The sequence below is a fragment of the Thunnus thynnus genome, chromosome 5 (genome assembly GCF_963924715.1).
Source record: "Thunnus thynnus chromosome 5, fThuThy2.1, whole genome shotgun sequence".
NCBI classification, from domain to species: Eukaryota; Metazoa; Chordata; class Actinopteri; order Scombriformes; family Scombridae; genus Thunnus; species Thunnus thynnus.
In genome coordinates, this window is record NC_089521.1 from 19,562,233 (window position 1) to 19,585,474 (window position 23,242).

Genomic DNA, 23,242 nt, shown 5'->3' on the forward strand with positions numbered 1-23,242 from the left:
TGTAGAAAAATGTTTTATTAAAAATATTTAAAAAGTATAAAAACAATATGATCCCATACAGTGGTTCTTCCCCCTTGTTTTCATTTGGCACTCTGTGTGGTCGTTCTTCTACTCCGCCTCTGTGGACCCGCACCTACAGCTTGCTCTGCACTGCTGCTCTTCCTCCTTCGTGCAGCTGATTTCTTTTCATGCTGAGGTGTGTTTACTTCCCGCAGGGCCTTTTCATTCTTTCTTCTCCTGAATCCGGCTTCCTTTTGACAGGCATCCTTTTCTTTCTTTGGAGTTTTCTTTGGAGTTTCCTGTTTTACCGCTTTTTTCTTTGTTGTGCTTACTGAGCGACTCCTGGCCACCTTTATGAAATCAGACCGGTGTTAGAGATACATCCGCAGAATTCATTATTGCTCAAACAATAAGTGACAATTTATACCTTTTTCTTGTCAGTGTAGTCATGGTCATCTTCCTTCTTTGCTCTCTTTTTTGCCTTGGGTGACTTTGAATCTATGGTGGGAGAAAAGACAGGATGCTGGTTCAGTCAGAAGCACTGAGTTTTCTCAGATACATTTCAGCTGAAGATCTTCATTTCATTTCTTCAAAGTATTACATACCTTTAGGCGCCATGGGACCTGGATCTCCCTGAAATTAGAATAGGAGGTATCAGTATTATCAGATCCTGTGCCAGAGAATTAAACATATGATTTTCCCATAACTCACTTTGAACCACATAGTTCTGCCATTGTGGTCGCGCAGAGACTTCATTCCATCTACATAGTAACACTGCAGCCATGCCTCAAAGTCAGAGTAGTCTGCCTTCTCAGGATCGTAGCCTTTTCCACCTTAAGGTCAAAATAGTCACAAAATGTAAATGTGTCACAAAACAGGAGCATTGTTGTTTTTTAACAGGAAGATGAAATTGTGTAATCTCTGGGTAAGAGTGAAATTAAGTTGTGGGATTTCTTGAGTGGACCAGACAGTAAACATATGATGACCCACCTAGCTTCACAACCTCCAGAGGTACTGAGTGACACAACCTTAGCAGGTCTGCAGTCTCCCCTTTCACCTTTTTCTTTTTAGTCTTTTGTAGAGAATACAGAAAAGCAGTGTTAGAAAATACAAAGCGTCTGATGATCTGAAAAATGCATCTCTGTCTGTTCATTCACCTTTGTGTCCGTGATCTCATTTTTCACAGGCTTCTCATTGTCACATAAATCTTCTGACTCAAGGCCTTCCAGTGCGGTCCTCGCAGGCACAAAGGGTGGGATGTTTAACCTAAAATACATAGAGTACTTTAGAACCATTCTTGTGTAAAACAAAAAGGCTCTTTTGTTTTCAAAGTACAATCTGAATCATAACGCCCCCCCATGGGAAGAAAAATAACCAAGAAATGAAAGCAAGCTATTCATTTCGTTTCATGTATAAGGGAACTGTCCCTGAAACTCATGAGAGCTGTTACTGTTTCGTTATTATCTCAACAATACAAAACGTGTCTTCGGCCTTGTTCTTCGAAACAGTCTCACAGGAAAATACCTCTCAGCGCTATCAAAAAAGTTTGTATTGGCTTACTAGTCTGACCTTCATTCATGAATCATAAACAAGCACTACAGCAAGGTCACTCCCTGTTGTTTCGTACTGTGTAGCCCTGCTGTTACTTATGGTCTATTTGTTGCGTGCCAGGCCTTTTGCCCTGTCTATGTGTGTGCCTGCTTTCTCTTTAACATTTTCATAGCCTCTAATTACATCTGGCAAGGTAATTCAGCTGCACAACAGCTATATGAGCACATCTACCAGAATATCTGTTTGTGTGTACTCCCCCTGTAAATGTGGCAATATCATTTAGGGATGCAAAACTTCTCTTCTCCCAATACTGATGCCGATACCTCAATTCACAACATACCAATCCATTACCAGTGGTTTACATTAACTAAATTTGGTATCTACTGCATATATACAGTACCAGTCAAAAGTTGACACACTTTGTCATTCAAGTGACTGGGAAGGTGTGTCCAAACTTTGGACTGGTATTGTATCATGAAACTTATTTAGGTAATTTTTATGATCAGGTAGTCTGTCTAGTAGGTTTGAAGATACAAGGAATTTGCCTTGGTGTTGTGGTGCATAACAATCAAAATATACAAGTTAAGAAAGAATACAAGTAACACAAGTAATCATAAATAATATAAAATCGAAATTTACAATAAAAATATGTAAAAAACATTCTTAAAAGAAAAGAGCTATTAGACTTTAAAATGAAGAGAATGGAATGTACATGCAGACTGGTGACAAATTAAAGGAAAAACTGGTTCAGGCCTGAATGCCTGACCCCTACAGTGAGGGGATCCGGTGGCTCTGTTATGCTTTGGGGGGCATTTTGCTGGCATGGTTTGGGTCCACTTGTCCCCTTAGAGAGAAGGGTTACTGCATTGCAAAATGCCCCCCACAGCATAACAGAGCCAACAGAGCCACCAGATCCCCTCACTATGGGGGTCAAGCATTCTGACCTTTTCCTTTAATTTGTCACCTGTCTGTATATTGAACAGGAATGTGCAAATAATCATAAATACTGAATTGCACTAATGTAATGCTCCATGCTAGATGTGGCAGGTTCACAGATGTGTAAATAAAAGGTAACATGAGGCCAAGGATTGCCATGGCTCTAACAGCTAAGTCAGAAGCCTCCTGAGTCTTAATTAACTGCTAGAGGAAACACAGAGCTTTATAATGACATTAATGAAGAAACTATATTCAAGGCCACGAGGGTGTTGCTGTTTCTCACCTGAAAAGAATTTCAGCCCTCAGGTAGTTCCCGATACCATTGAAGTACTTCTGATTGAGCAGGACTTCACAGATGGGCCTGTCAAAAGCACGGTCAGCCAGGTGCGAAATAACATTCTCCCTGCAAAATGATAAACCGGTCAGTATGACAATATTTTGTTTGAGCAGGTGACACAAGCGACATGCTGAATATTACAGTATTCCTCACCTGAAGCTTTTGTACTCAAACATGATGCAGGGCCCTCTGTCAGGCTGCCAAGTCCCATTGGGCTCCCAGCTGCCAAACCTGCGAGCATCGACATAGCTCAGCACTCTGCACGGCTTCTCATTAGAGTAGAAACGCAGATGGGCATGTTTGGGCAGTTCATCCTCTGTGGTGAAGCGGAAATATCCCGACATCCCAAAGCGAAAGACAACATCCATAGGCTGATCTGCATGCCCTGATTTGACTCTCTGCTTTGGAACATCACTCTTCATGGGCGTCAGTGTGAGCTTCACTTCCTTCCCTCTGGAAGTGGCTGTGATGCGGTAGGCCTCGCAGGTGAAGGGCACATCAGGGCTTTTGCTGACATCAGATTTTCGCACTGGTCCAGTGAACACCACCCCATCACACATTTTGTTTACATAAAGGCTGGCAAGGTGGAGTTCTGGTCCCTCGGGCATTTTAAACAAATTGAGCTGTTCTGCAACTGCTGAGCAAAGATTATATCACAAATTATAACATTCAGGACAATAGGTACCATTCATGTTCTCTGATTTTAGCAACCAGGTGGAGTTAAAAGTCTAATGTGCCGTATCCACTATTATTTGAACTCATGTTTGAATTTTTTTCACCACTTACACTTATGAAAAAGTGTTTAACAGCGTAGAAAAACCCTTAATGCTGCCACTTCAGATTTGTGAAACTTTAATTTCGCTTATGAAAACTGAAAAAAAAATGGAAATTTCACTGCGTTTTTTCCTGCTTTCAGACAACATTGGACCAGGTCCAGATTAACAACCACTACATTTAGACTTGTCAAATCTGGACTAGATAACCAAGGAGACTACAGACACTCATTAAAACACAGTTTCAGATTTGTGAAACCTTTATTCTACTTGTGAAAACTGGAAAAAAGGGTGATTTCACTGATCTTGTGGCTAGAAATTCACAGCATGTACACATAAACGAAAATAACTCCAGCAGACTGTACCTTTATCACTACATTAACCTAATTGCGAGAAGGGAAAAAAAGTTTTCTACCTTTAAGTGAAAAACAGGAGCTCAACATGGCCATAACCAATGAAATGAAGCAACAATCGTGCTATGAATTTCTAGCCGCAATATCAGTGAAGTTGCCCCTTTTTTCATATTTCACTAATAGAATAAAGGTTTCACAAATCTGAAACTGTGTTTTAATGAGTCTCTAGAATCTCCTTGGTAATCTAGTCCAGATTTGACAAATGTAAGTATAGTGGTTTTTGATCTGGATCTGGTCTACTGTGATTTGGATGGGGAAAAAGCAGTGAAATTGCCCTTTTTTCAGTTTCCATAAGCAAAAAAAAGGTTTAGCAAATCTGAAAGTGGGTTTAAACTGTGTTAAAACTTTTGCTATGAAGTCTAATACGGTTTCATAAGTGTAAGTGGAGAAAAAAAACGGAGAATCAGCCGCTAAATTTCATTTTTTATGTTTCCCTTGACTTTCCCTTTAACTCCGAATCAAAAGCTGACTTCAGCGTCGTCAACACAGCATGCACACATCCTATAGTAAACATCCAGCCTCAGACTTTAAACATTACTCATCCTTGACTCCGTGACACATATCAATATTTGGACTTTACTACGTGACATGCGTGCAGCCACAGACTACAAAATATGACACATTCAACCTCTGACCTACATCACATATTATGATAACTCGTGTAACCAAATCTGTATGAATTTAGTTGCAAGGGGCACTGATTGAAACAACTTACCCAAACCAGGAAATGGACTTCACGGTTGGTGAACTAACGTTATCTGAATTTAGGTGCAATAAGCACAACTTAATTTCTCAGGTTTATGTCTCTCTCTGCGAGGCTGCTGTAACGTGCAGGTGAGGTTTAAGGCTTTCACAACATGCTTGTTACCAAACACCTTGTATAACATCACGGTGCGGCGATTATGTCATTCGAAAATCTCGCGAGATCTCCAGGCTTCCCACGCTCTTCACTTGTAATCAGATGTTTTTCTGAATGTTCTGATCGGAGTCGGTGTTTTCATTGTTCATTGTTCTCTAATAAGTCACTGAAAACATTGAAATATTTAAAAGAGAGCTTGTCCAGAAAACGCAAACACACAACATGGGCAAACCATAGACTGTATGGAGCAAACAGTCCATCCCAATGCATGATGGGATATGTAGGCAATGTGGAAAATGGGCAAGGATGCAAATTTCTGTTACTTTTTTTTATTATGATTCATGAACATATGAAGGTAAATCACATATTATTATTATAATTCAAATTAAAATATGTGAAATAATATACAATATTTTACAAAAATGGTCCATTCAGCATTTTGCTTCAGTGTGAAATCAGCCAGTCTGGAAACTTCTAATTTCTGACAATTATTACTATGGTGGTAGAAAAATACAGCTAAATATCAGTCAGTCCAAATAAATATGGAGCTATTCACTTAAACTTTGAGACTACTAAATTCATACAAAAAAATAATACTGTACACGATGTAAGTATGGCAATTTTGGCAGTCTATCAGCATCATTTGTGTCCGGCTCTTGATCAGATATCGAGGTCTGAGTTGGACTCTCTGCAGCTGAAGTCCATTCTTCATTGTAGTGCATTCATCATAGCCTGGGCTTGTTTGAGCTCTGTAGAAATGTAGAGAGAAAACAGAATTAGCACAACATAATTTTGGTTTATTGACGTGAAAAGGAATTGTGATTTGACAAGATGCAGAACTCACCCGCAAGCAAGACTCTGAACTTGTCGGAAGAAACCGAAACAACAGTTGTCTCCGTGGAGCCCGACTCTGCTCCTTGTGCCTGCAGTTTCAGCTGAATCACTGGTTCATTGACCTCCCTCAGCTCACTGGAGCTCAAAGTGTAGTCAATACGCCAAGAAATAGCCTCCAAATGTCCCACTTTAATTTGTGACAGAGCAGAATTGACAACACCATTAGTCAGCACCACAGCCCCACAGAAGACGGCACTCATCATGGCTATTTTTGTCTTCCTCCTCGAAAAGGGGAAGATGAACAGAAATACTTACATCTCAAGCTTGTCTCTCTTAGTTTGTCTTGCAGTGCAGAGTGCTTGTCTTCATATGATTTGCACAGCCCTGTTGTGTGTTCTATAAGAATGTTTAATTAAATGTCAAGTCAAAATGTATTAACAGTATATAATCACATTTAAGTGTCTCAACGCACTAAAAACAATAGTGGAAATATAGAATATATACACAACACTACACAATAAATCAGCATTAAAACGTCGATACCAGAGTAAGGTTACAGCTATGCAGTACTTGAAAATTATAATGTCCAATAAATTAAGTGGATCTCTTCACAATATCCTAAAAAGCTCATCTAAGGGATATTTGCTTTGACTGTTTTATATAGTGCACCATTTTTATGGTGCATTGTGGCACAGTGAACTACTCAACCCCGCCACCCCCACCCCACCTAACAGCATTGTCCACTCTGCACATTGTGCACATACCCTCTAACATTCAAGTACAGTATGTGCTGAGTGCAATGTCGGATCAGTAACACGATAGACAATTATACAATTCAGTAAGATCCAATAATAACACAATAGGCTGTGATTTGGGACTTGTTTGTTTCTTGTAATGGGGCAGTTGTTAAAACATTTCCTCCTTGGGCACATATTCTGGGCACATTTTCATATTTTGTCGGTGTCTGTCCCACAAGCACTATTAATGCAGAGATTTCCCTGAAATACTGCAAGTAGTTAAATAAGTCTATCAGTTTATGTTTTTTCACCTTTGTCTGTCTTCACAACCATTGTGTCTTTATTCTTGGTGCACAATTAATTACGGAAAGACATCTGTACATGTGTGACTACAGAATATTCAACCAAAAAGCCACATTTTTATACCAACCTTTAGGCAGACCGAGCTGCTGCAGCTCACTGGACAGAGATTCACTGTCGACGTCATGTTTTGCTGCGCTGGAGAAAATGAAGCTTAGCACTGCAACACTGGCTTTGATGTCTCCACTCTCTGCAAAATGGAGTGATGCATGTTATTTCCCAAAAATGCATTGTGTAACAGTGTTATTTGTGTATTGAGCAAATGAGCCAGAATGAGAGTAAATAAATGCAATATCAGTAAGTACATTTACTTCAAGGGGTTTGTATGGAGCAATTTTGAGGTATTTGTTATTTACTTGAGTTTTTATGCTTATTTTTACTTCTACATCACTGCTTTTCAGATAAATATATTGTCCAGCACATTGTATTCCTCTACATTTATTTGACAGCTGTAGTTTCTAGTGCAGATTACGATTTCACATGTAAAATGTAAAAAAATCTGCTGCATTGTTTTAGATGAAACAACAGCAAGTAGTTAAAATCAGCTTCACCTTGACAAACTACAACAGTAAAATGTTGCTTGCACATTAAAGCATCAGGATTTAAATGCAGAGCTGTTACTTGTAATGGTGCATGTTTACAATCTAGTTTTATTTCAGTAAAAGATATGAATACTTATTTTTAATCCCTCAGTGACAGCAGGAGGGAGACTTACCAAATTTTGCATCTGCAGTGAGCTTTGCAACCTTGTCATACTAAAACAAAAAAGAGAAGAAAGCACAGATCAGTGTGAGTGAAATGTGTAGGAAAAAAATGATTATGTGGTGGTATAAACACTTACATCAATACCCTCTCCGAGCAAATCTTTCAGTACTTGAGCACACAGGAGTTTCATCTTGACACTTGACTGTTATGAGGCAGAAGACACGTGTATTAATTATCAAATAAACTATAATCTGACGTAGAAAACATAAGCTAATGTGAAGACCTTTATAATTACTCACAATTTTCGCTAAAGTGCTAATTTCGGCCAGCACCCAGTCAGGGCAGTCCAGATCTCCACAGAAACGGAACCGCTACAACACACAAGACATCACATAAGTGTTTTTATACTGCAGTAAAACTAAAAGTAGAGTCTTAGTTTAACGTTAGCATTGACATTAGCTATCAACTAATACAAGCTAGTAGCTCAGCCTACGAGCTACCCAAAAGCAGGACGAAACATCGATAGAGTTCAAAGGAAATGAACACTTCATACATACAAGGTAATACAATGTCTACGAAATTAACTCGATTATAAATAAGCAAGCTAGGGTAAAATAATACGATTTTTAGACATGTTTACCATGGCTGTCAGTCAGCTGAGCTGCAGCAGAGAAGAAGTAACCAGGAAGAAGTCTGTGTTCTGGCATCTGATTGGACGATGGGAAGCGGGGCGGGGCCCTAATGTGCGGTGCGTGTTTTTGGCAACATGGAGCAGATTGTTTTATTTAATCGTTATCTCTTGTGTGCCCATCTGCTCCTTTCTTATGCATTAAGACACACCTGCAGCAAGGCGATACTAGCCTTTGTTTGATGTTTGATTTAAGAGCATGATTGTAGATTATAGAATCATGAAAATGTTGTGCTTAGGCTATATTAAATGTAATATTTGGTACTTTTATATTCCTTATGTTTGGTAAGGGACTAAAGCTTGGTGTTATTATTTGGACACATCAGCCAAGAAACAAGGTATACACAACTGTGATGTTTTTAAATAGTTTTTTTGGTATGTTAGGGAAGAAGGGTTTAGGGATTCCTAGTAGTGGTTACATGAAGTGATCCCAGGGATCCACTTTTGCAGATTTCAAGTCTCTGTTCAGTTCTCATCCTAAGGTTTTAATGTGACAAAACATGATATATGAAACAATTTACTCATACAGTCCTTTATAAATATAGATTCCAGTCACCTGTATGTCTCTGACTGAGGGGGAACATATTCTTCTTGTAATGTTTCTTATTGTATTTGAATGTGTTTCTTTTTCATTTAGTGTTCAAACTAAAACAAACTGCTAGACAAAGATTTTGTATGTGTTTTATTTGGGGCTCTTTTTGTTGGGTTAAGGGGGGGCTGAGTAGTAGAGTAGCCATATTAAATGCGTGTTTTATTGTGTGGTTGAGTCACCGCAGACTGCTGTGTGTAGGTAATTTTGAAGTGATGTAGAACAGTTTTGTTTCAAGTTAGATTGTGTGTAGTGATGGTGTATTCATTAATTTGCCTGTTTTGTGACAATTGCCTCTTTTAGGCATAATACTACACTGACTTGTTACTATTTATTGCATCCCCCCCATTTGGCTGCTATTTGAGCCTTTTTGCTGTTTTTTTAGTTAAAGGAGGGAAGACTATTTTTAATGCACTGTAAATGAAATCTTTATTTTTGGTATAGAGGTCTCTGGCTCCAGTTTATTCTGGGTCTTTTCTGGGTGTTGAGTATTAATCTTTTTATATTTGTTGATTAGCCTAGTTTAGCTGACAGAAGACAGTTTAAATTAATCATTCTACCTGCAGCCTTGTGTAGGAATAGGGACACTGACAAGGTAGAGAGACAGAGAGGAAGCCTAAAGAGGGGGAAAAAGTCAGAAAAACTTAATCAGCTTTGTCAGTGGATAGATTAGCCACCAGGACATGACCGGATTAAATGCAGAGGGGCCACAGGGCAAAAATTTGTTGTTGGGCCTCCATTGATCCCCACAATACATGGCAGCTTCCTTATTTCCCTGGATACCCGAATGATGCTGGATTAATACTAACTCAACTCAGGTTTTCTGTGTGTAAAGTATTTTGAAGCAATTCGATACAACACAACTTTATTTAGGAATATGCAACATATGAGCACAGCGTAAACTAACTAAACTATGTGGTGGAGACAGATGTCCCCAAAAATCAGTTATGCTAGCAACTGTGCAACAGGTTAGTAGCTGTGCAAAGATAACATTTACGTTAATAAGAGACAGTTCCCAGGGGAATTGGGAAGGGGATGATCAGTAATGTCACATTTTGATTCTCTGTGTGCAATGATTGAAGGTCGCAAGGCCATTTGTATTGTGAGAAGTGTGGAAAATGCTGAGATAGTATTACTTCTAGGCCAGGTGCAATTGATACATATTAGAGAAGTTTGAGACACCTTTTTTTTTTTTTTTAGATGAATCATGTCTGGAATATTATCAAAGTGTCAAGGTCAAGCGAGGTGGAGTTTAGAAAATAAGCTCCACATCAGGAGGAGTTATGAGAGGTATATAATTTAATGTTTTATGATTTTGCATTAGGTTTTTTATGAAGGCCTCAGTTTGCTTTGTATTGCTTTTTATGCAGAGTAAACCTATTCACATTGAACTCTACCAGCTTCAAGTGTATTTTTTGAGTCTTTCTCTTATAAGTTTTGAGTTTAATGCTAAGTTGTGGGTGACCTGAAGATTTATTGGCCCATTTGAAGATTTTACCACAGCAACTAACATAGCCTAATTAAGGTCCTAAAATTAGATTTTGACGTAGGGTCCCTTTACAGCACCACAAGAGTAATGTACTATAGTGATGCAAATTCCCAAATAATTTTTCAATTAATCAAATCACATAGGACCAACTGATTGGCTTTTGGGGTCATGTGGCGTCTGTGGCTCTGGACCATGTTCCAGCTTTGTCTGTCAGGTAATCCAGCCTTGCCCCAGACTGTCAAGCCGCTCAAGCAGTTAGTTAAGGTAGTTAACAGAATTGATGGATGAAAGATTTGTATAGAGGATTCATTTTGTAACCTCCATGTGGGTCTACATGTGAAAACACTGGTATACTCTAATACCACATGATGTAAAATGGAGAAGAGGACACTCATTATGATTTAAGGATTGGCAATATCAGATATATTCTTGATCGCACCTGCATGGTTCATCTCCCAGTCCCATCCCAAAAAAATATGTTGGCTAATCTAAGGTTTTAAGGATTTGTTGTAAGACAAACCTATGAAAAACAAGGACAAGTGAGATTTATAGGGCGCTCTCCAACATGCAAAGAGATCCAGGAGTTTGTTTGTAAGGCCTGACATGAAAACTGCTCTTGATATTTATATATACTTATCGGAAAAATCTCAAAGGGGAAGTAATGTTAGTAAAGGAAATACATTAGTGTGGAAATGTTGCTTCAGTCCCTACAGATCCGGTAAACAGAGTCTGGTTCTCATGTCCAGCAGCCCATTTGTTCTATAGATCTTGTAAACGAATACTTAAGGTAATGGCACTGAGGGCTTTTTAGGATCGAACAAGTGGAACCAACATAAATCACTCAGTCTGCAATTGTACCTTTGTCTCCTGTTTAAGTGTTATGACCTGGGTCAAGTGGACACAACAAAAAGGAAACATGCCATGTCAACGTTTAACAAAAGATTTATTAACCCATATTAAGCCAAATTAAAGAAGTAACTAAATATGATTAAAGCGTGGGGTGTGGATATCAGTAGTGTCAGTGGTGTAAGATGTGTGTCTGAGTGTTGTAAGGTGACAGAAAGTAAAACAACAAAACTACAGCATCATAACTAAACCAAAATCAAAACCAGTAATTGGAGGGGAGAGCAGAGAGCTGCCTCAGGTGTCACCAGTTGCCTTAATGAGCACCTGCAGACACAGAGCAGACAGGTAAATCTCAAGGGGTTGCACAGGGGTACAATCAGAACTGATTTCATCCATAAATAAGTCTCATCAAGATGTTTTATGTTGTTTCCATGGTTCTTGTTTGTTTGTTTTTTTGACAGTGCTGCTACAATTCTCATGAACAATTAGCAATTTGAAATCAAGCACTACCCTCTAACATCATATAGTCCATGCAGGAACTGTAAACATATTTATATGGAGGTGCTTTTTATCATCTATTGACTGTTATATTTTATATGAAGTGATTGAATATAAAATGAAGTGAAAATTATATAACTATATCAAGCCTCTTTTTTGTATCCCATTTTTGTTTGCATTGGGACCGTTGAGCACTTCATTTCAAATTTTGCAGAGGCAACGTTGTTCGTCCTCCGGTGCCGTCAAGTTGCTGAACACTACGGTTGATCTCATTTTGTCTCTGCTAATCACTATTTTCCTGACAGCAATGCAAAATGGCTGGGGACTAGCTACTCGAAACAGCAGTGACCGGCGGAATATCCTAAATGTACAAGAGGAATAGATGAGTGAGCGATAAGTCTACTCCCGTAAACGCCCCTGGATGCATGCATCAACGACAGATCGTGATATTGCAAATTAACCTCCCTTCAAGGTGGGTGGAGCCTGACTGCATCTCCTCAAAGCGCAGAGAGTGTCTGCAAACAGAACATGATCACCAGCAAAGGGGCAAAATGAGGCTTGTGTTCACTTTTATCTGGCTTGCTGGGAATTTTCAATTAGTTCTTAGTGTTGGATTAAACGACACGCCGACTCTTGGATCTTCAAATTCTCCCAGACTTCTGACTAAAGGTAACGTTACCTCTTCTTCATCAATATGACTCCCTGAAAATGATTATGCCATGTATCAAACCGGTGTAAATGTTGGCAAATTTAGCAAAAATTGTGAGAGTTAATCTGCTCAAATCCTTTTGTGTCCGCTAAAATCCAATTCATTTTAGATGACCCAGGTTAGGACAACTTTACTCTCCAAAGAACATGATCAGATCATATTGATCTACAACATTTTCTATTAGTGCACAATGCAGTTATTGACATAGTTCAGTCTGATCCTCACTAACATCCTTGCAGGTCTATGTACTGGTTTTGTGCCAGGCACTGAAGTTGAACTGACCCCCTTTTTCCCCCTCAGATATAATCAGTGGTGGATTGGAATACCAAGTCTATCAGAATCACAGTGTTTTCTTCTATCATGAGGACTCTGGTGAGATGTATGTTGGAGGGACTGATTTTGTGTTAAAAATTGATGTGGATGGTCACACAAACAACCATATCATAGAGGTGAGTGACCATTGTTTTGTTTATTTTATCACCTTAAGTGTCATGTACTTGATATCCCTGTCTCTAGGCTATGTTCTTTAGCAAGTTGTCTCAGTGTTTATTGATGTGCTCTAAAATCTGTTTTTTTTTTTTTTTTGTGGTTTAAGAGGTTTCATAATTAGATGCTGTACTGTAACAGATGGCTGTCACACTATTGTGTAAGACACAATGGGTTGTGTCTAGTATCACCCACTGCCACAGACAGCTAGCTTCAAGTCAGGAGCAGCTGATTAACTGCTGGTTGTGAGCACACACTAACACAAACAGACCTGATAGCAAATAAAATACTAAAGTTTCTAAAATAAAGTACTAAAGTAAAATTAAAAATTCAGAAATTTAAGATAATGCTGCCATCTGTAGTCAGACCACTTTTGTAAATCGTTCCTTGGGAATTAATGAGGAAAAGGTCAATGATGTTTGTTTCCAAAAAAATAAAGCAAATGAGCCTAGCCCTTAATTTCACTAACGTATCTTTGGCTGGAGCAGCCGAAACTATTTAGGTAGAGGACGTCATCTTGAGTAAGCCATAAGTGCAAAGAGCAACATTCCTTACAGGTTAGGTCAGTGATAAGAGCTGTATAAAATGTTGTAATTATGTTTAATCTGTCTATCGATTGATGTCCAATTGCAGAAATTTCACCTGCATACCACAGGGCAACAGCAGTGCCAAGAGGTTAGTGACTGAGGTTGATGATTTATGTGATCAGAAATGACTGCTCATCAAGTCTGAGAAATAATGGATTTTTAATATAAATTCAAATACATGTGTGATGACTTTGTAAAAACTGCCCCTCTGTGTTGTACAGGGCCCCTGCAAAAATGTCATTACTGTCATTGAGAAGTTTCAGGACAGCCTGTTTGTCTGTGGGACAAATGGACAGAACCCACAGTGCTGGAAGCTTGTGAGTTTTTGCGTACATCACATCTTTCTAACTGCATCTTTCATTCTGCAGTTTTAGTAGCTAGTTCATTTTACTGACAACAGCAGGGGCAAAGCTGATTAAAGATTAAAGAGAGATGCTTGATCAAGTAACAGACGTGCCCTGTCTGTAATTCAAGTTGGGTGTTAAGTGGCTGGTGTTGGGTTTCTTGTTTTTGTGACTCTGTATGTTTCCAACGTTTTCTACAAATAATTAATCGCAATATTATGTTGATATATTGTTTTCTGTGTTTCTACAGTTCTCTTCAGTGAACAATCAGTCTAATCAAATAGTGGACAGCTATGAGGGGACGGGCATTTCTCCGTTCATTTACACACAGAACTCACTGTCCCTCACTATAGGTAAATACAGCTTCTTGCATGATCATAAACCGTGTTTCCAAAGGTTTAAAAATGTGACTCATGTGAGTTGCAGACTTATGTAACCATATGAGGTCACATGTGATTGCGGAGTTGGCAAGACATTGCATTTTCACAGAGATGTAACCCACCCAATAGTGGAACATCTTTGCTATGTGTCTTTTCATGTGATGTGTCTCTGCTATTTTTAGAGGAGGACCTATACGCAGCAGCACCGTTGGATACTGATGGGAGTGCATTACAATTCAGAAGGAAAGCTGGAAGTAGAACTAATGTCTGGATGTATGACAATTGGGTCTCAGGTGAGAGAATCCTACTGAATTTGTCAATGAAGAGTGAATATTATCCTGTAATTCGATTTGTATAGTGATCTGACAGCACATCACATCCAAGATAGGGGTGCTTGGGCAGGAAAATTTAAATGCAAAAAAAAGAAATATGTTGTTGTTAATCACAGTTGCAATTTAAGTGCTTGTTTGTCTCATTTAATCTGAATCAAGGAAATGAGTCCAGAGACTGTTCCACCCTTACTATGACTCATGTTGTTATGTCTATGCCTTATTGTAGTAATATTTTAGTCTGGCTTCTCCATGCCAAACTTTGTGGTCACATATGGCCAGAAGTAAACCCATACAAGGAGTGGAACAATCTGTGAAGTGGTTAGGTAATTATATCCCCCTCCTACAGAGCCCACGTTCATCTCTGCATCGTGGGTGAGGCGGAAGGAAGACGCCGACAATGAAAAAATATACATCTTTTTCCGTGAAAAGAACTCAGACCACAATCCAGAGGCTGACCCTTGGATTTCCAGAGTGGCCAGAGTTTGTAAGGTACGCTGGACAAGTTGACTCAGCGAAGCTCTCATTTTACTAGACTGCTAAATTCCCTAAACCTCTTCAATAGTCAAGCTAACAGCAATCCGAATGTAGATTCCACTCATATGGAGTCCAGTTGGTCAATTATATGAAAAATGAATTCATATTCATGCTAAATGTCAAAAGGAGCTCATAACTGAGTAGTTGTCATATTGCTTCATATTACTCAGTGTAGCCAGTAAGAGGGCGTGGCGGTTAGGATGTAAGTATGAGTCAGGCGATCACTTTGACTATCATCCGTTTAAAATATATCACCAATATTAAATGTGGCTATTGTATTAAAATATCAGGAAGGGCGTGAATCACGATTTGTGACGTGAGTGCATCCTTAATTCTTCTGAATACATTTTCATTAGTACAAAGAGATTTCCCAAACTTTTATCTTCACGAATCTCTATTACTTACTTAATCCCGTACATGTGAGACCGCTTGGTCTCATTTGGTCAGACAGAACAGTTTTTCGGTGTTGGACCAATTGGCACTTGTATTGATACTCAAAACATGATGTAGAATCAGTAGTATCACAGAAATAATTCTGAAAAACAACAGTTTGTCAGTTAAAGAGGATAACATGCACATTTCTAGGTCTATATTTTTATTCTGGGGCTTTATTGGAATTTCTACTGGAATATCTTTTCATGATTTACAGCTCAAAAATTCCTTATTTATCATATACTGGCACTCAGTTCAGCCTCTGTCTGAAAAAGGCAGTCTTAGCCTGTCTTTCTAACCAATCAGAGCAGTCCTCCCTCACGATGATTGGTTAGCTCATGTAAGCTGCCCATCAGCAGATTTCCGCCACCTCCAGATGCTGCGTAAACAAGCAATAGTAGTTGGATTTTCCTGTTCTTACTTGAAATACAAGCTACTGAAATACATCCATGCATGTCCGAGCCTGAATCTGATCCGAAATATGCTAGTGGACAATGTGAACAACCCATGTTTAAGATAGACATCTAACATTATAACAGTATATAAATGACAGAAAATCACAAAGAGCATGTTATGTCCCCTTTAAAAACAATCTCACCTCAAGGTCCATTCAGTGGCTGTCCTGGAGCTTTCAATCATATCTCATGATTTTCATTAATAGATGAAGTTTGCCCAGATGTCCTAGAAAATGTAGATATTCAAATTTCCATCTGCTGTTGAAGATCATGTACCACCGAAGCACTACTAAATGGACCAGGAGGTGAGCTGTTGTTTCCAAGGTCAATGACACAATGATGCCTTTACGAATGGAAGCAGAAAAACCTAACAGAGCATTAGATTTATAAACATTTGAGTTTATTGCATGATATTCTCTCACACCATTGCCTTCTATTAGAATAAACAGAAATTGAATTGTGGCATCAAAATATGACTTTCAGCATATGATGCTCTTTGAGAGTGTATCCGCTTTGTATTAGTCACCTACCATGACACTTCCTTGATTTGTGAGATAAAAAAAGATGAAACACCACCATCTGCCAAACCTGTGTTCATTGATGTTGATGTTAATCTCTGCATCTTCCTGGAACAACTGTTAAGTATAGCTACTATTTACAGTTTTGCCAGTGTAGTTTGTGACACATTGGACTGGCGGTCGTCATGGATAATATGATAATCTCTTCGGAAATTAATTATTTGCTTTTACACTGCTGAAGGAAAAAAGACAGATAAGCAACCTGGATTATATCCTGTGTGAATAGGGCTTTGACAGAAGTTTATTTATGGTTCAAGTATGAACCATCTGGTACAGGGAGGTCTCATTCCTCCCACGTAGACCAACAGAACAAGTCTCCTATTCCTTGATAAACTAATCTGACGTTGTGATTATTCTGGTGAAATACAGTCTTTTTGACACCCTTGTTATTTAACATCTGTGCAAACATGACTTGCCATAAGCGGTGAAGCAATTTGTTTCAGATATCACAGCCTATGTAATGACAGTCCTATCAAATAACCCTTAGTTTGCGAATGTCAGTTTGAATGAAAATTAAACTAGGCGTAATTTGATCGTATCATTTTGCAGGTTGATGAAGGTGGATCAAAGAGATTCTTCCAGAACACGTGGACATCTTTTCTAAAGGCCCGTCTCGTCTGTGGGTATCCAGAGGAGTCGCTGTATTTCAACCGTCTGCAAGATATTTATGTGATGCACGCCGAGGACTGGCATGACACAAGAGTCTATGCTCTCTTTACAAGCAGCTGGTTAGACACTTTCCCTTCTGTTATTATCTGCAACTAAGCAACATTGTGAGCGACACATTGACACAGAATGAAAGCTCAGCATTTCGAAATGTGCTTGCACGTATAGACAAAACTAACCCTGGAAGTAGTAGAAGTAGACTTCGTTTTCATGAATAACAAACACCAAGGACAGTGGGTTATCTTGTTTGATGAGGAAAATATAAATAAATAACAGAATAAATCTAAATCAGCTCCTGATATCATCTGTTAATTTATGATTTAACCCTGTCTCCTATGAATTGCGTGAATGTACTTCTAAACTGCAAAAGAACAAAACATAATCCCACACCCAAATTACGTATTCTGTCAACATAATCAAAAAATGCTGGCAAAACAATTTACTTAATTCATAGGAGGATGTGCTGGAGCAGAAAGGGTTTAACCCTTTCGGGAGGTTTCATCATGGTTCCACCCATTACCCTCATAATAATATATTGATAACAGACAGAGGGAGTGAGTCAAAAACATAACTTAGCCACTCCCATGGTTGAAGCGATAACTAATATACAGATAAAAACCAAAGTTGTCATGGCATCTATGCTAACTTCAGTCATCTTATTTCTCTTATAGGAACTCTACAGCAGTTTGCATCTATTCTGTAAAAATGATTGAGGAAGTATTTGAGAATTCATCCTTCAAAGGCTATGACAAAGAAATTCCCAAACCAAGGCCAGGAACGGTAAGGATTTGTTGCTATGTTGTTTTGCAGAGACAGAAAACTTCCTTTTAGGGTTCTGTTCTTGTTTCTATAAGTTCCTATTTGAGTTCACTCGCATGTGGCTGAGTTGGATTGTAGGTTTAAAAAAACAAAAGGATGTTATATAAAGGGGTGGAGATGTGGAAAATGTGTGTCTGCATCACTTATCCCCATCAAGAGTGCTTCAATGTTTCCATTTGTATATTCAGAGATAATGTTTTTTTTACATGAAGTCTATTAGAGGTCAAAGCTGTAGTTGTAGAACTAAATTCTCCACAGATGGAGAATTTTTTAAATGTCATCTCACTGTGGTAAATAGTTCAATAATCTATTAAGTGAGGTGAGTGACTTATTTTCCTTAAATGAGATGGACTTGTTTTTATACAACTTTGGATACTTTCAGTTTTGTATACCCAAGGATGTTAGTATAGTTTAACCTGAGTTTCCTTTTGAAGATCCTGTAAGCAGGGCTAGGTTAAAGGTTTCAGTTCTGGTGTACAATTGGTTACTTCTGTGAACTTGATATTACCTCCACCCTATCCTTCCTGCACTCAATATCACACATCAATCAATTCTTCAACTTATCTCCATTTCCTATGGTATGAAGACTACTTTCAAATGAAAATGAATGTGTCCTTGTATCTTTCAGTGTGTAAAAAACAGCAGGAGCCTGCCACTGGCCACTGTCAATATGGTGAAGGATTATCCAGAAATGAGTGAATGGGTCCACTCGGTGCACTATAAAGCTCCGTTTTATGTAAGCAGCAACAACTACACCAAGATAGCTGTGGACAGAGTCCGGGCTGCAGACCAGCACTTCTATAACATTCTGCTTCTAGCCACTGGTATGTCCTGTTTACACTGTGAACATATAGATCATCCTCTGTGCTTTCTTTTGCAATTTGTGCTCAAATTTGGCACAAATGTTCACTTTGACTCAAGGATGAACTGATTAGATTTTTGTGGTCAAAGGTCAAGTTCATTGTGATCTCACAAAACACGTTTTTGGCCATAACTCAAGAATTCATATGTTAATTATGACAAAGTTTCACACAAATGTCTAATAGCATAAAATGATGAACTGATGACATTTTATATCCAAAAGGTTAATAGTCCACTTCATTGTGACTCATAATGTTCTGCAAAAACACTTTTCTGGCCATTATTCACCGCCAGAAACAGAAGGGGAGATTACGACCATATTTCACATTTGGTCGGATACTGAATTGGTGACATTCATCTTGGGTGTCCACCTTGAAACTGTGGTGATTGTATAGATCTTGTGTGCTGCCAGGTGGAAGATCTGTGTGAAGCATCCACAAATTTGCAGCTTCTTTGCAGCAACATCCATATCTGAAGCTTTGTCTACTGTCATGACTATAACTTTGTGTTCTATCAGAAAATTGCATGTGAACACATACAAGTCTTCACTACAAATATTATATGAGTCTGGACAAACATGATGGAAACTGCAACTTGAGCAGTTGGCGGAGGCATGCAACCGCTAAGTGGTATCCTTAGTTTATTCCTGTTTCCCTTTTGATTTGGCTCTTATCATGTATTGTTTGTTATCACTTTAAAAGAACAATGAGCTAAAAATATCTAGTTTACTGTATTACTCCAAAAATAACACGGTCTCTAATTGCTGTTTTCCATTCCAACAGATTCTGGGAAGATCCACAAAGTCTTAGAGGCTGACTCTGAACCTTTCATCATCTCTGAAACACAACTCTCCAGTCGCTCAACCATACAATCAATGAAGCTTGACTCCAAAAAGGTACAGCTCATTTAAGATGCCATTTCTAAATGTCAGACATCATGCAGTGTTTTCAGTTGTGTTTTTGTCAGCCACTGCTCCTAAGTGAAAAATTATTTTTTAAGCTAGTCAAAGTACTGTAAAGTTAATGACCAGCTGGTGAACATAGTTTAATATTTAGCAGCTAAAGAGCCAGATATTTCCCTTAGGAGTTGGTGGAGACCAAAACAGAGCTAAAAAGAGAATATATATGGTACTTACTTGCGTCAGGTGGCTAGAAACATGACTCCAGGTGAATGCTACTGTAGCTCCATTTCTGCTGGATGTGTCACTGTGGCAATTGTTTGCTAGCACACATAACAACTTGTTGAGATGTTAAGTCAATGTTATGCTGACAGCTTGTTACACTGCATTTAAGCGGCCAAAAAACCTATTAATGTAGGTTTAAAGTGAAATCATATTTTTCTTTCTGTCTTTCTTTGCTCAGAAAAAATTAGTCGTGGGCTTTTCAGAGAAGATTTCAATCGTGGACCTCCAGAGTTGTCAAGAGTACAACACATCCTGTGCAGATTGTGTTCTGGCCCGAGACCCGTACTGTGCCTGGACTAATTTAGGATGCACCCCGACTGTCCCGTAAGTGTGGACAGTACTGAACACAAGGCTTTCCACTTAACATATTAGAGTCAACAATATTGAAATAGCTGCTCTCTGCATGTTCTTTAGAATATCACTGTACTGCCAAAGATAGGAAGAAATATTTAAGCAAAGATAAGAAAAAAATGAGAGTTTTCTGGTCACTCATTCCTCACAAAAAATTACTTGATTGAACATGTTTTTTGTTTATGTTCACAGTGGGGGCATTCAAAATATTGTTGATGGGCAAAAAAGTGTGTGCTCTACATCAGTAGGAGGTAAGAAAGTATGAGACTGTTATCATTCATATTTCATACTGGCAAAATGTTCAAAAAATTTTTGGTCTCACCTGTATTCAATCTTCTTTTTTTTTCTTCAAGAACAAAAGCAAGGAAACCGGACCAAACGGGCTATTGTTTCACGAGTAATGGCGGATTTTAGAACTTTTCACTCAGTCCCCCTGGGTGTCCCTTTCTATCTGTCATGTCCTATAGACTCTTACCACGCTGACTACACCTGGAAGCACAGAGACCAGAGCAGCCCTTGTCTGCAAATGCAGTCTGACTGCCTGCTCCTTATCCCTGCCATGAGACAAGAGAACTATGGTAGCTATGAGTGTGTTTCCAAAGAAAAAGACCACACTAAAGTGGTGAAAAAATACCATCTTACAAGGCAAATAATCCCAGATACAACCATTGTTAGAAGCAATATCCCTGACAACAACAATATTGCATCAGCTCTTGTGCCGCAGATAGTATGGATCAGACTTGGGCTGTCTGTAGCAGTGTTGGGGTTTTTCAGATAGAGGATGCACAAATAACTACTTGCACCGTGCACTCTGTTCTCTTTGAAAAGCTTCCTCTGTTTGTACTTTTGTTTTAAAATATAACATCAACATTCTAGGGGCGCAATGTCCGTTCTATTCTTAATCAGACCAGGATGCAGGCAGCACTAACACCTATCTGCAGCTCAACAATTCAAACAGGAACACTTCCATTGTGAAATTAAAACCTTATTTGTGCAAGTTGTTACATAGCTGTGTTTGGCAGAAGAGTCTGGTTTTCAATTCTATGGGAACACACTGTTGCCAAGTGTGTTTTCAAAAAGGAGCAAGAATACAATAGAATAGAATACCTTCATTGTCATTGCACATAGTCGTACAACAAAATTTGTTGTGCAGCTCCTGAAAACAGTTCACACATTCATCCATACGTACGCACCCTGTCATTGCAGGCAAGCAATAACAAAACAGTTGGTGTGATGAAGAGAGAAAGCAAGAATGCTGGTCAGCAGTAGGGCACAGAGTGACTTATTTGAGATGTTTAATGGTGCCTAATGGTGTTTGTGTGGATCAGCTGCACAAACAACAACGTTTCATTAAGTGAGACTTAATTTTAAAACAAGGCAATAAAGAGAAGGAACAGAAAGTAATCTGAAGGGAATTTCTTTTGGTTCAGGCTGTATATGGTCCGGAAGCCACAGATATACAGTTGGGATGGTGTAGTTGCTGTTGTGTAGAGGTGAGGCATGCACATGTTGAAGCCAGCTGCTCTTCTGGTCAGGAAAATATAAAGTTCCTGTCCACTCCAGTCCACTGATTCATTTGTATTTGTATCAGATTGTTTAGGGAAGGGTGGTGGCGGCCAGAGACCCCCCACTAAATTTCCCTGTTTTGTTTAACCTCCTCCTCCCGTTGTCATAACAGTCAGGTCAGGGAGTACTAATCCTAATCCTTTTAAAATCAGACACCTTGTTTAATTTATAGATCCATTTTGACCAAAAAAAAAAATCTTTTTAAAGATTTTGTATTGATACTACATGACAATATGAGCAATATTAGAATGCAAATTGCACTTTAAGTAGAACAGATTTTAGATGTTTGTTAGAGGTTTTGACTGCATCTACATTGTGTGCACACATCTGTCATTGAAGAGCTATTTTTCTTGTCAGTTATTTATATTTAAGGTATTTCTCAAATGTTTTAAACCACTAAGCGTAATATATTTATTATGTAGATTTTATTTTGGTACGATCTTAACTTTTATTTTGCTGTTTATTCTTTCTTGTTGCAAAATGAATGTTTTGGTATTTGCAAGCAATATGTGTGCATTTAAACAATTGTATATTTTTATATACCCACTGTTCTTTTAAAAGAATTTAAGTAAATATCACTGATTTCCTAATCATTAAAATAAAAAAACTTATGGAGTTGAAAACCACTTGTGATTGAATCCAAGAAAGTACTTTATTCATCTTAGTAGGTCATGCCCTCATCAGACATGGCACCCAGTAAACCACGTGCAGTCTCATCAGAGCACAGACAACTGTGTAAGGATCTTTAGCTTAATCTGTCTTATTCCTGGATGTGAAATCTCAACTCTCCTAAGTGAGTACATCGTGTGCGCATGAGGAGAGGAAATGACAGCGTAACATCACTGTATCTCTATGGCAATCACTTCATTACCACTCATGTGGAAATCCTGGATTCTTGTGTATTTCCTTTCAGGTTAACTAATTGGGGTTTAAAAGCTCCACGAGAATCCTCCTGTGCTTTATATTTCGTTTATCCTAGATCCAAGATGAACATCAGGATCACACATCTACAGCACCTCTGAATCTTATTTCCATTTTCAGATATTGAACTCTGATAAACTTTGCCACCTGTTACAAAGTGATCTGCTGTGATTTGTGGTGTTATTGAAGCATTATGAACAAGAGAAAATGATCATAAAGGCATGTTAACCCTCATACCAAACCCTCTTGTTACTTGTTTAAGCCAGTCATCCTCCATTTAGGAAAATATTGTCTTACAACATAACAGGCAATCAACATGATATAAATAAAGTAAAATCTTCTTTCCACCCACAGGCTCCACCTAATAGCACACACCCTCCAATTTCGTCAGTTGTTTTCATCTGAATCCTCTGAGTGATCAAC

General features: G+C 38.6%; 3 protein-coding genes across 4 annotated transcripts; 1 reads left to right on the forward strand and 2 right to left on the reverse strand.

The window, feature by feature from the left end:
* Positions 1-5: 5 nt before the first annotated feature.
* neil1 (nei-like DNA glycosylase 1) lies at positions 6-4,925 on the reverse strand. 2 transcript variants are annotated; one of them, XM_067589847.1, is made up of 9 exons: positions 4,726-4,925; positions 2,978-3,458; positions 2,771-2,890; positions 1,158-1,266; positions 991-1,072; positions 712-833; positions 606-633; positions 428-498; positions 6-350 (listed from the first exon to the last, which is right to left on the reverse strand). In XM_067589847.1, exons 2-9 carry the CDS (start codon positions 3,430-3,432, stop codon positions 81-83), a joined length of 1,257 nt encoding a protein of 418 aa, XP_067445948.1. In that variant the 5' UTR covers positions 3,433-3,458; positions 4,726-4,925; the 3' UTR covers positions 6-80. The 2 variants fall into 2 exon arrangements, with proteins under 2 accessions (XP_067445948.1, XP_067445947.1); XM_067589846.1 differs by having other exon boundaries at positions 2,978-3,461.
* A 253-nt stretch (positions 4,926-5,178) lies between these two features.
* commd4 (COMM domain containing 4) lies at positions 5,179-8,251 on the reverse strand. Its single transcript, XM_067589848.1, has 8 exons — positions 8,146-8,251; positions 7,805-7,876; positions 7,642-7,707; positions 7,516-7,555; positions 6,871-6,990; positions 6,019-6,099; positions 5,714-5,890; positions 5,179-5,618 (listed from the first exon to the last, which is right to left on the reverse strand). The coding sequence occupies exons 1-8, from the start codon at positions 8,146-8,148 to the stop codon at positions 5,578-5,580; spliced, it is 600 nt and encodes a 199-aa protein (XP_067445949.1). The 5' UTR covers positions 8,149-8,251; the 3' UTR covers positions 5,179-5,577.
* Positions 8,252-11,899: 3,648 nt separating this feature from the next.
* On the forward strand, positions 11,900-22,431 carry sema7a (semaphorin 7A (JohnMiltonHagen blood group)). Its single transcript, XM_067589849.1, has 14 exons — positions 11,900-12,284; positions 12,625-12,773; positions 13,444-13,485; positions 13,619-13,714; positions 13,992-14,094; positions 14,304-14,414; positions 14,800-14,942; positions 17,002-17,180; positions 17,790-17,898; positions 18,566-18,761; positions 19,581-19,693; positions 20,160-20,305; positions 20,525-20,583; positions 20,686-22,431. The coding sequence occupies exons 1-14, from the start codon at positions 12,041-12,043 to the stop codon at positions 21,108-21,110; spliced, it is 2,115 nt and encodes a 704-aa protein (XP_067445950.1). The 5' UTR covers positions 11,900-12,040; the 3' UTR covers positions 21,111-22,431.
* The last annotated feature ends 811 nt before the right edge of the window (positions 22,432-23,242 follow it).

Excerpts from the sequence above, each read along its gene's own strand:
- neil1 (XM_067589847.1), bottom strand. The coding sequence starts at position 3,432 with ATGCCCGAGGGACCAGAACTCCACCTTGCCAGCCTTTATGTAAACAAA. Across the intron at positions 634-711 it reads GCAGAACTATGTGGTTCAAA|GGAGATCCAGGTCCCATGGC; the intron begins GTGAGTTATGGG and ends TTCTAATTTCAG. Across the intron at positions 499-605 it reads AGGTCCCATGGCGCCTAAAG|ATTCAAAGTCACCCAAGGCA; the intron begins GTATGTAATACT and ends CTCCCACCATAG.
- commd4 (XM_067589848.1), bottom strand. Across the intron at positions 7,556-7,641 it reads TGCTCGGAGAGGGTATTGAT|TATGACAAGGTTGCAAAGCT; the intron begins GTAAGTGTTTAT and ends TTTTTGTTTTAG. Across the intron at positions 5,891-6,018 it reads AAGAGAGACAAGCTTGAGAT|TGGGACATTTGGAGGCTATT; the intron begins GTAAGTATTTCT and ends CACAAATTAAAG.
- sema7a (XM_067589849.1), top strand. The coding sequence starts at position 12,041 with ATGCATCAACGACAGATCGTGATATTGCAAATTAACCTCCCTTCAAGG. Across the intron at positions 20,306-20,524 it reads GGATGCACCCCGACTGTCCC|TGGGGGCATTCAAAATATTG; the intron begins GTAAGTGTGGAC and ends TTATGTTCACAG. Across the intron at positions 20,584-20,685 it reads GTGCTCTACATCAGTAGGAG|AACAAAAGCAAGGAAACCGG; the intron begins GTAAGAAAGTAT and ends TTTTTCTTCAAG.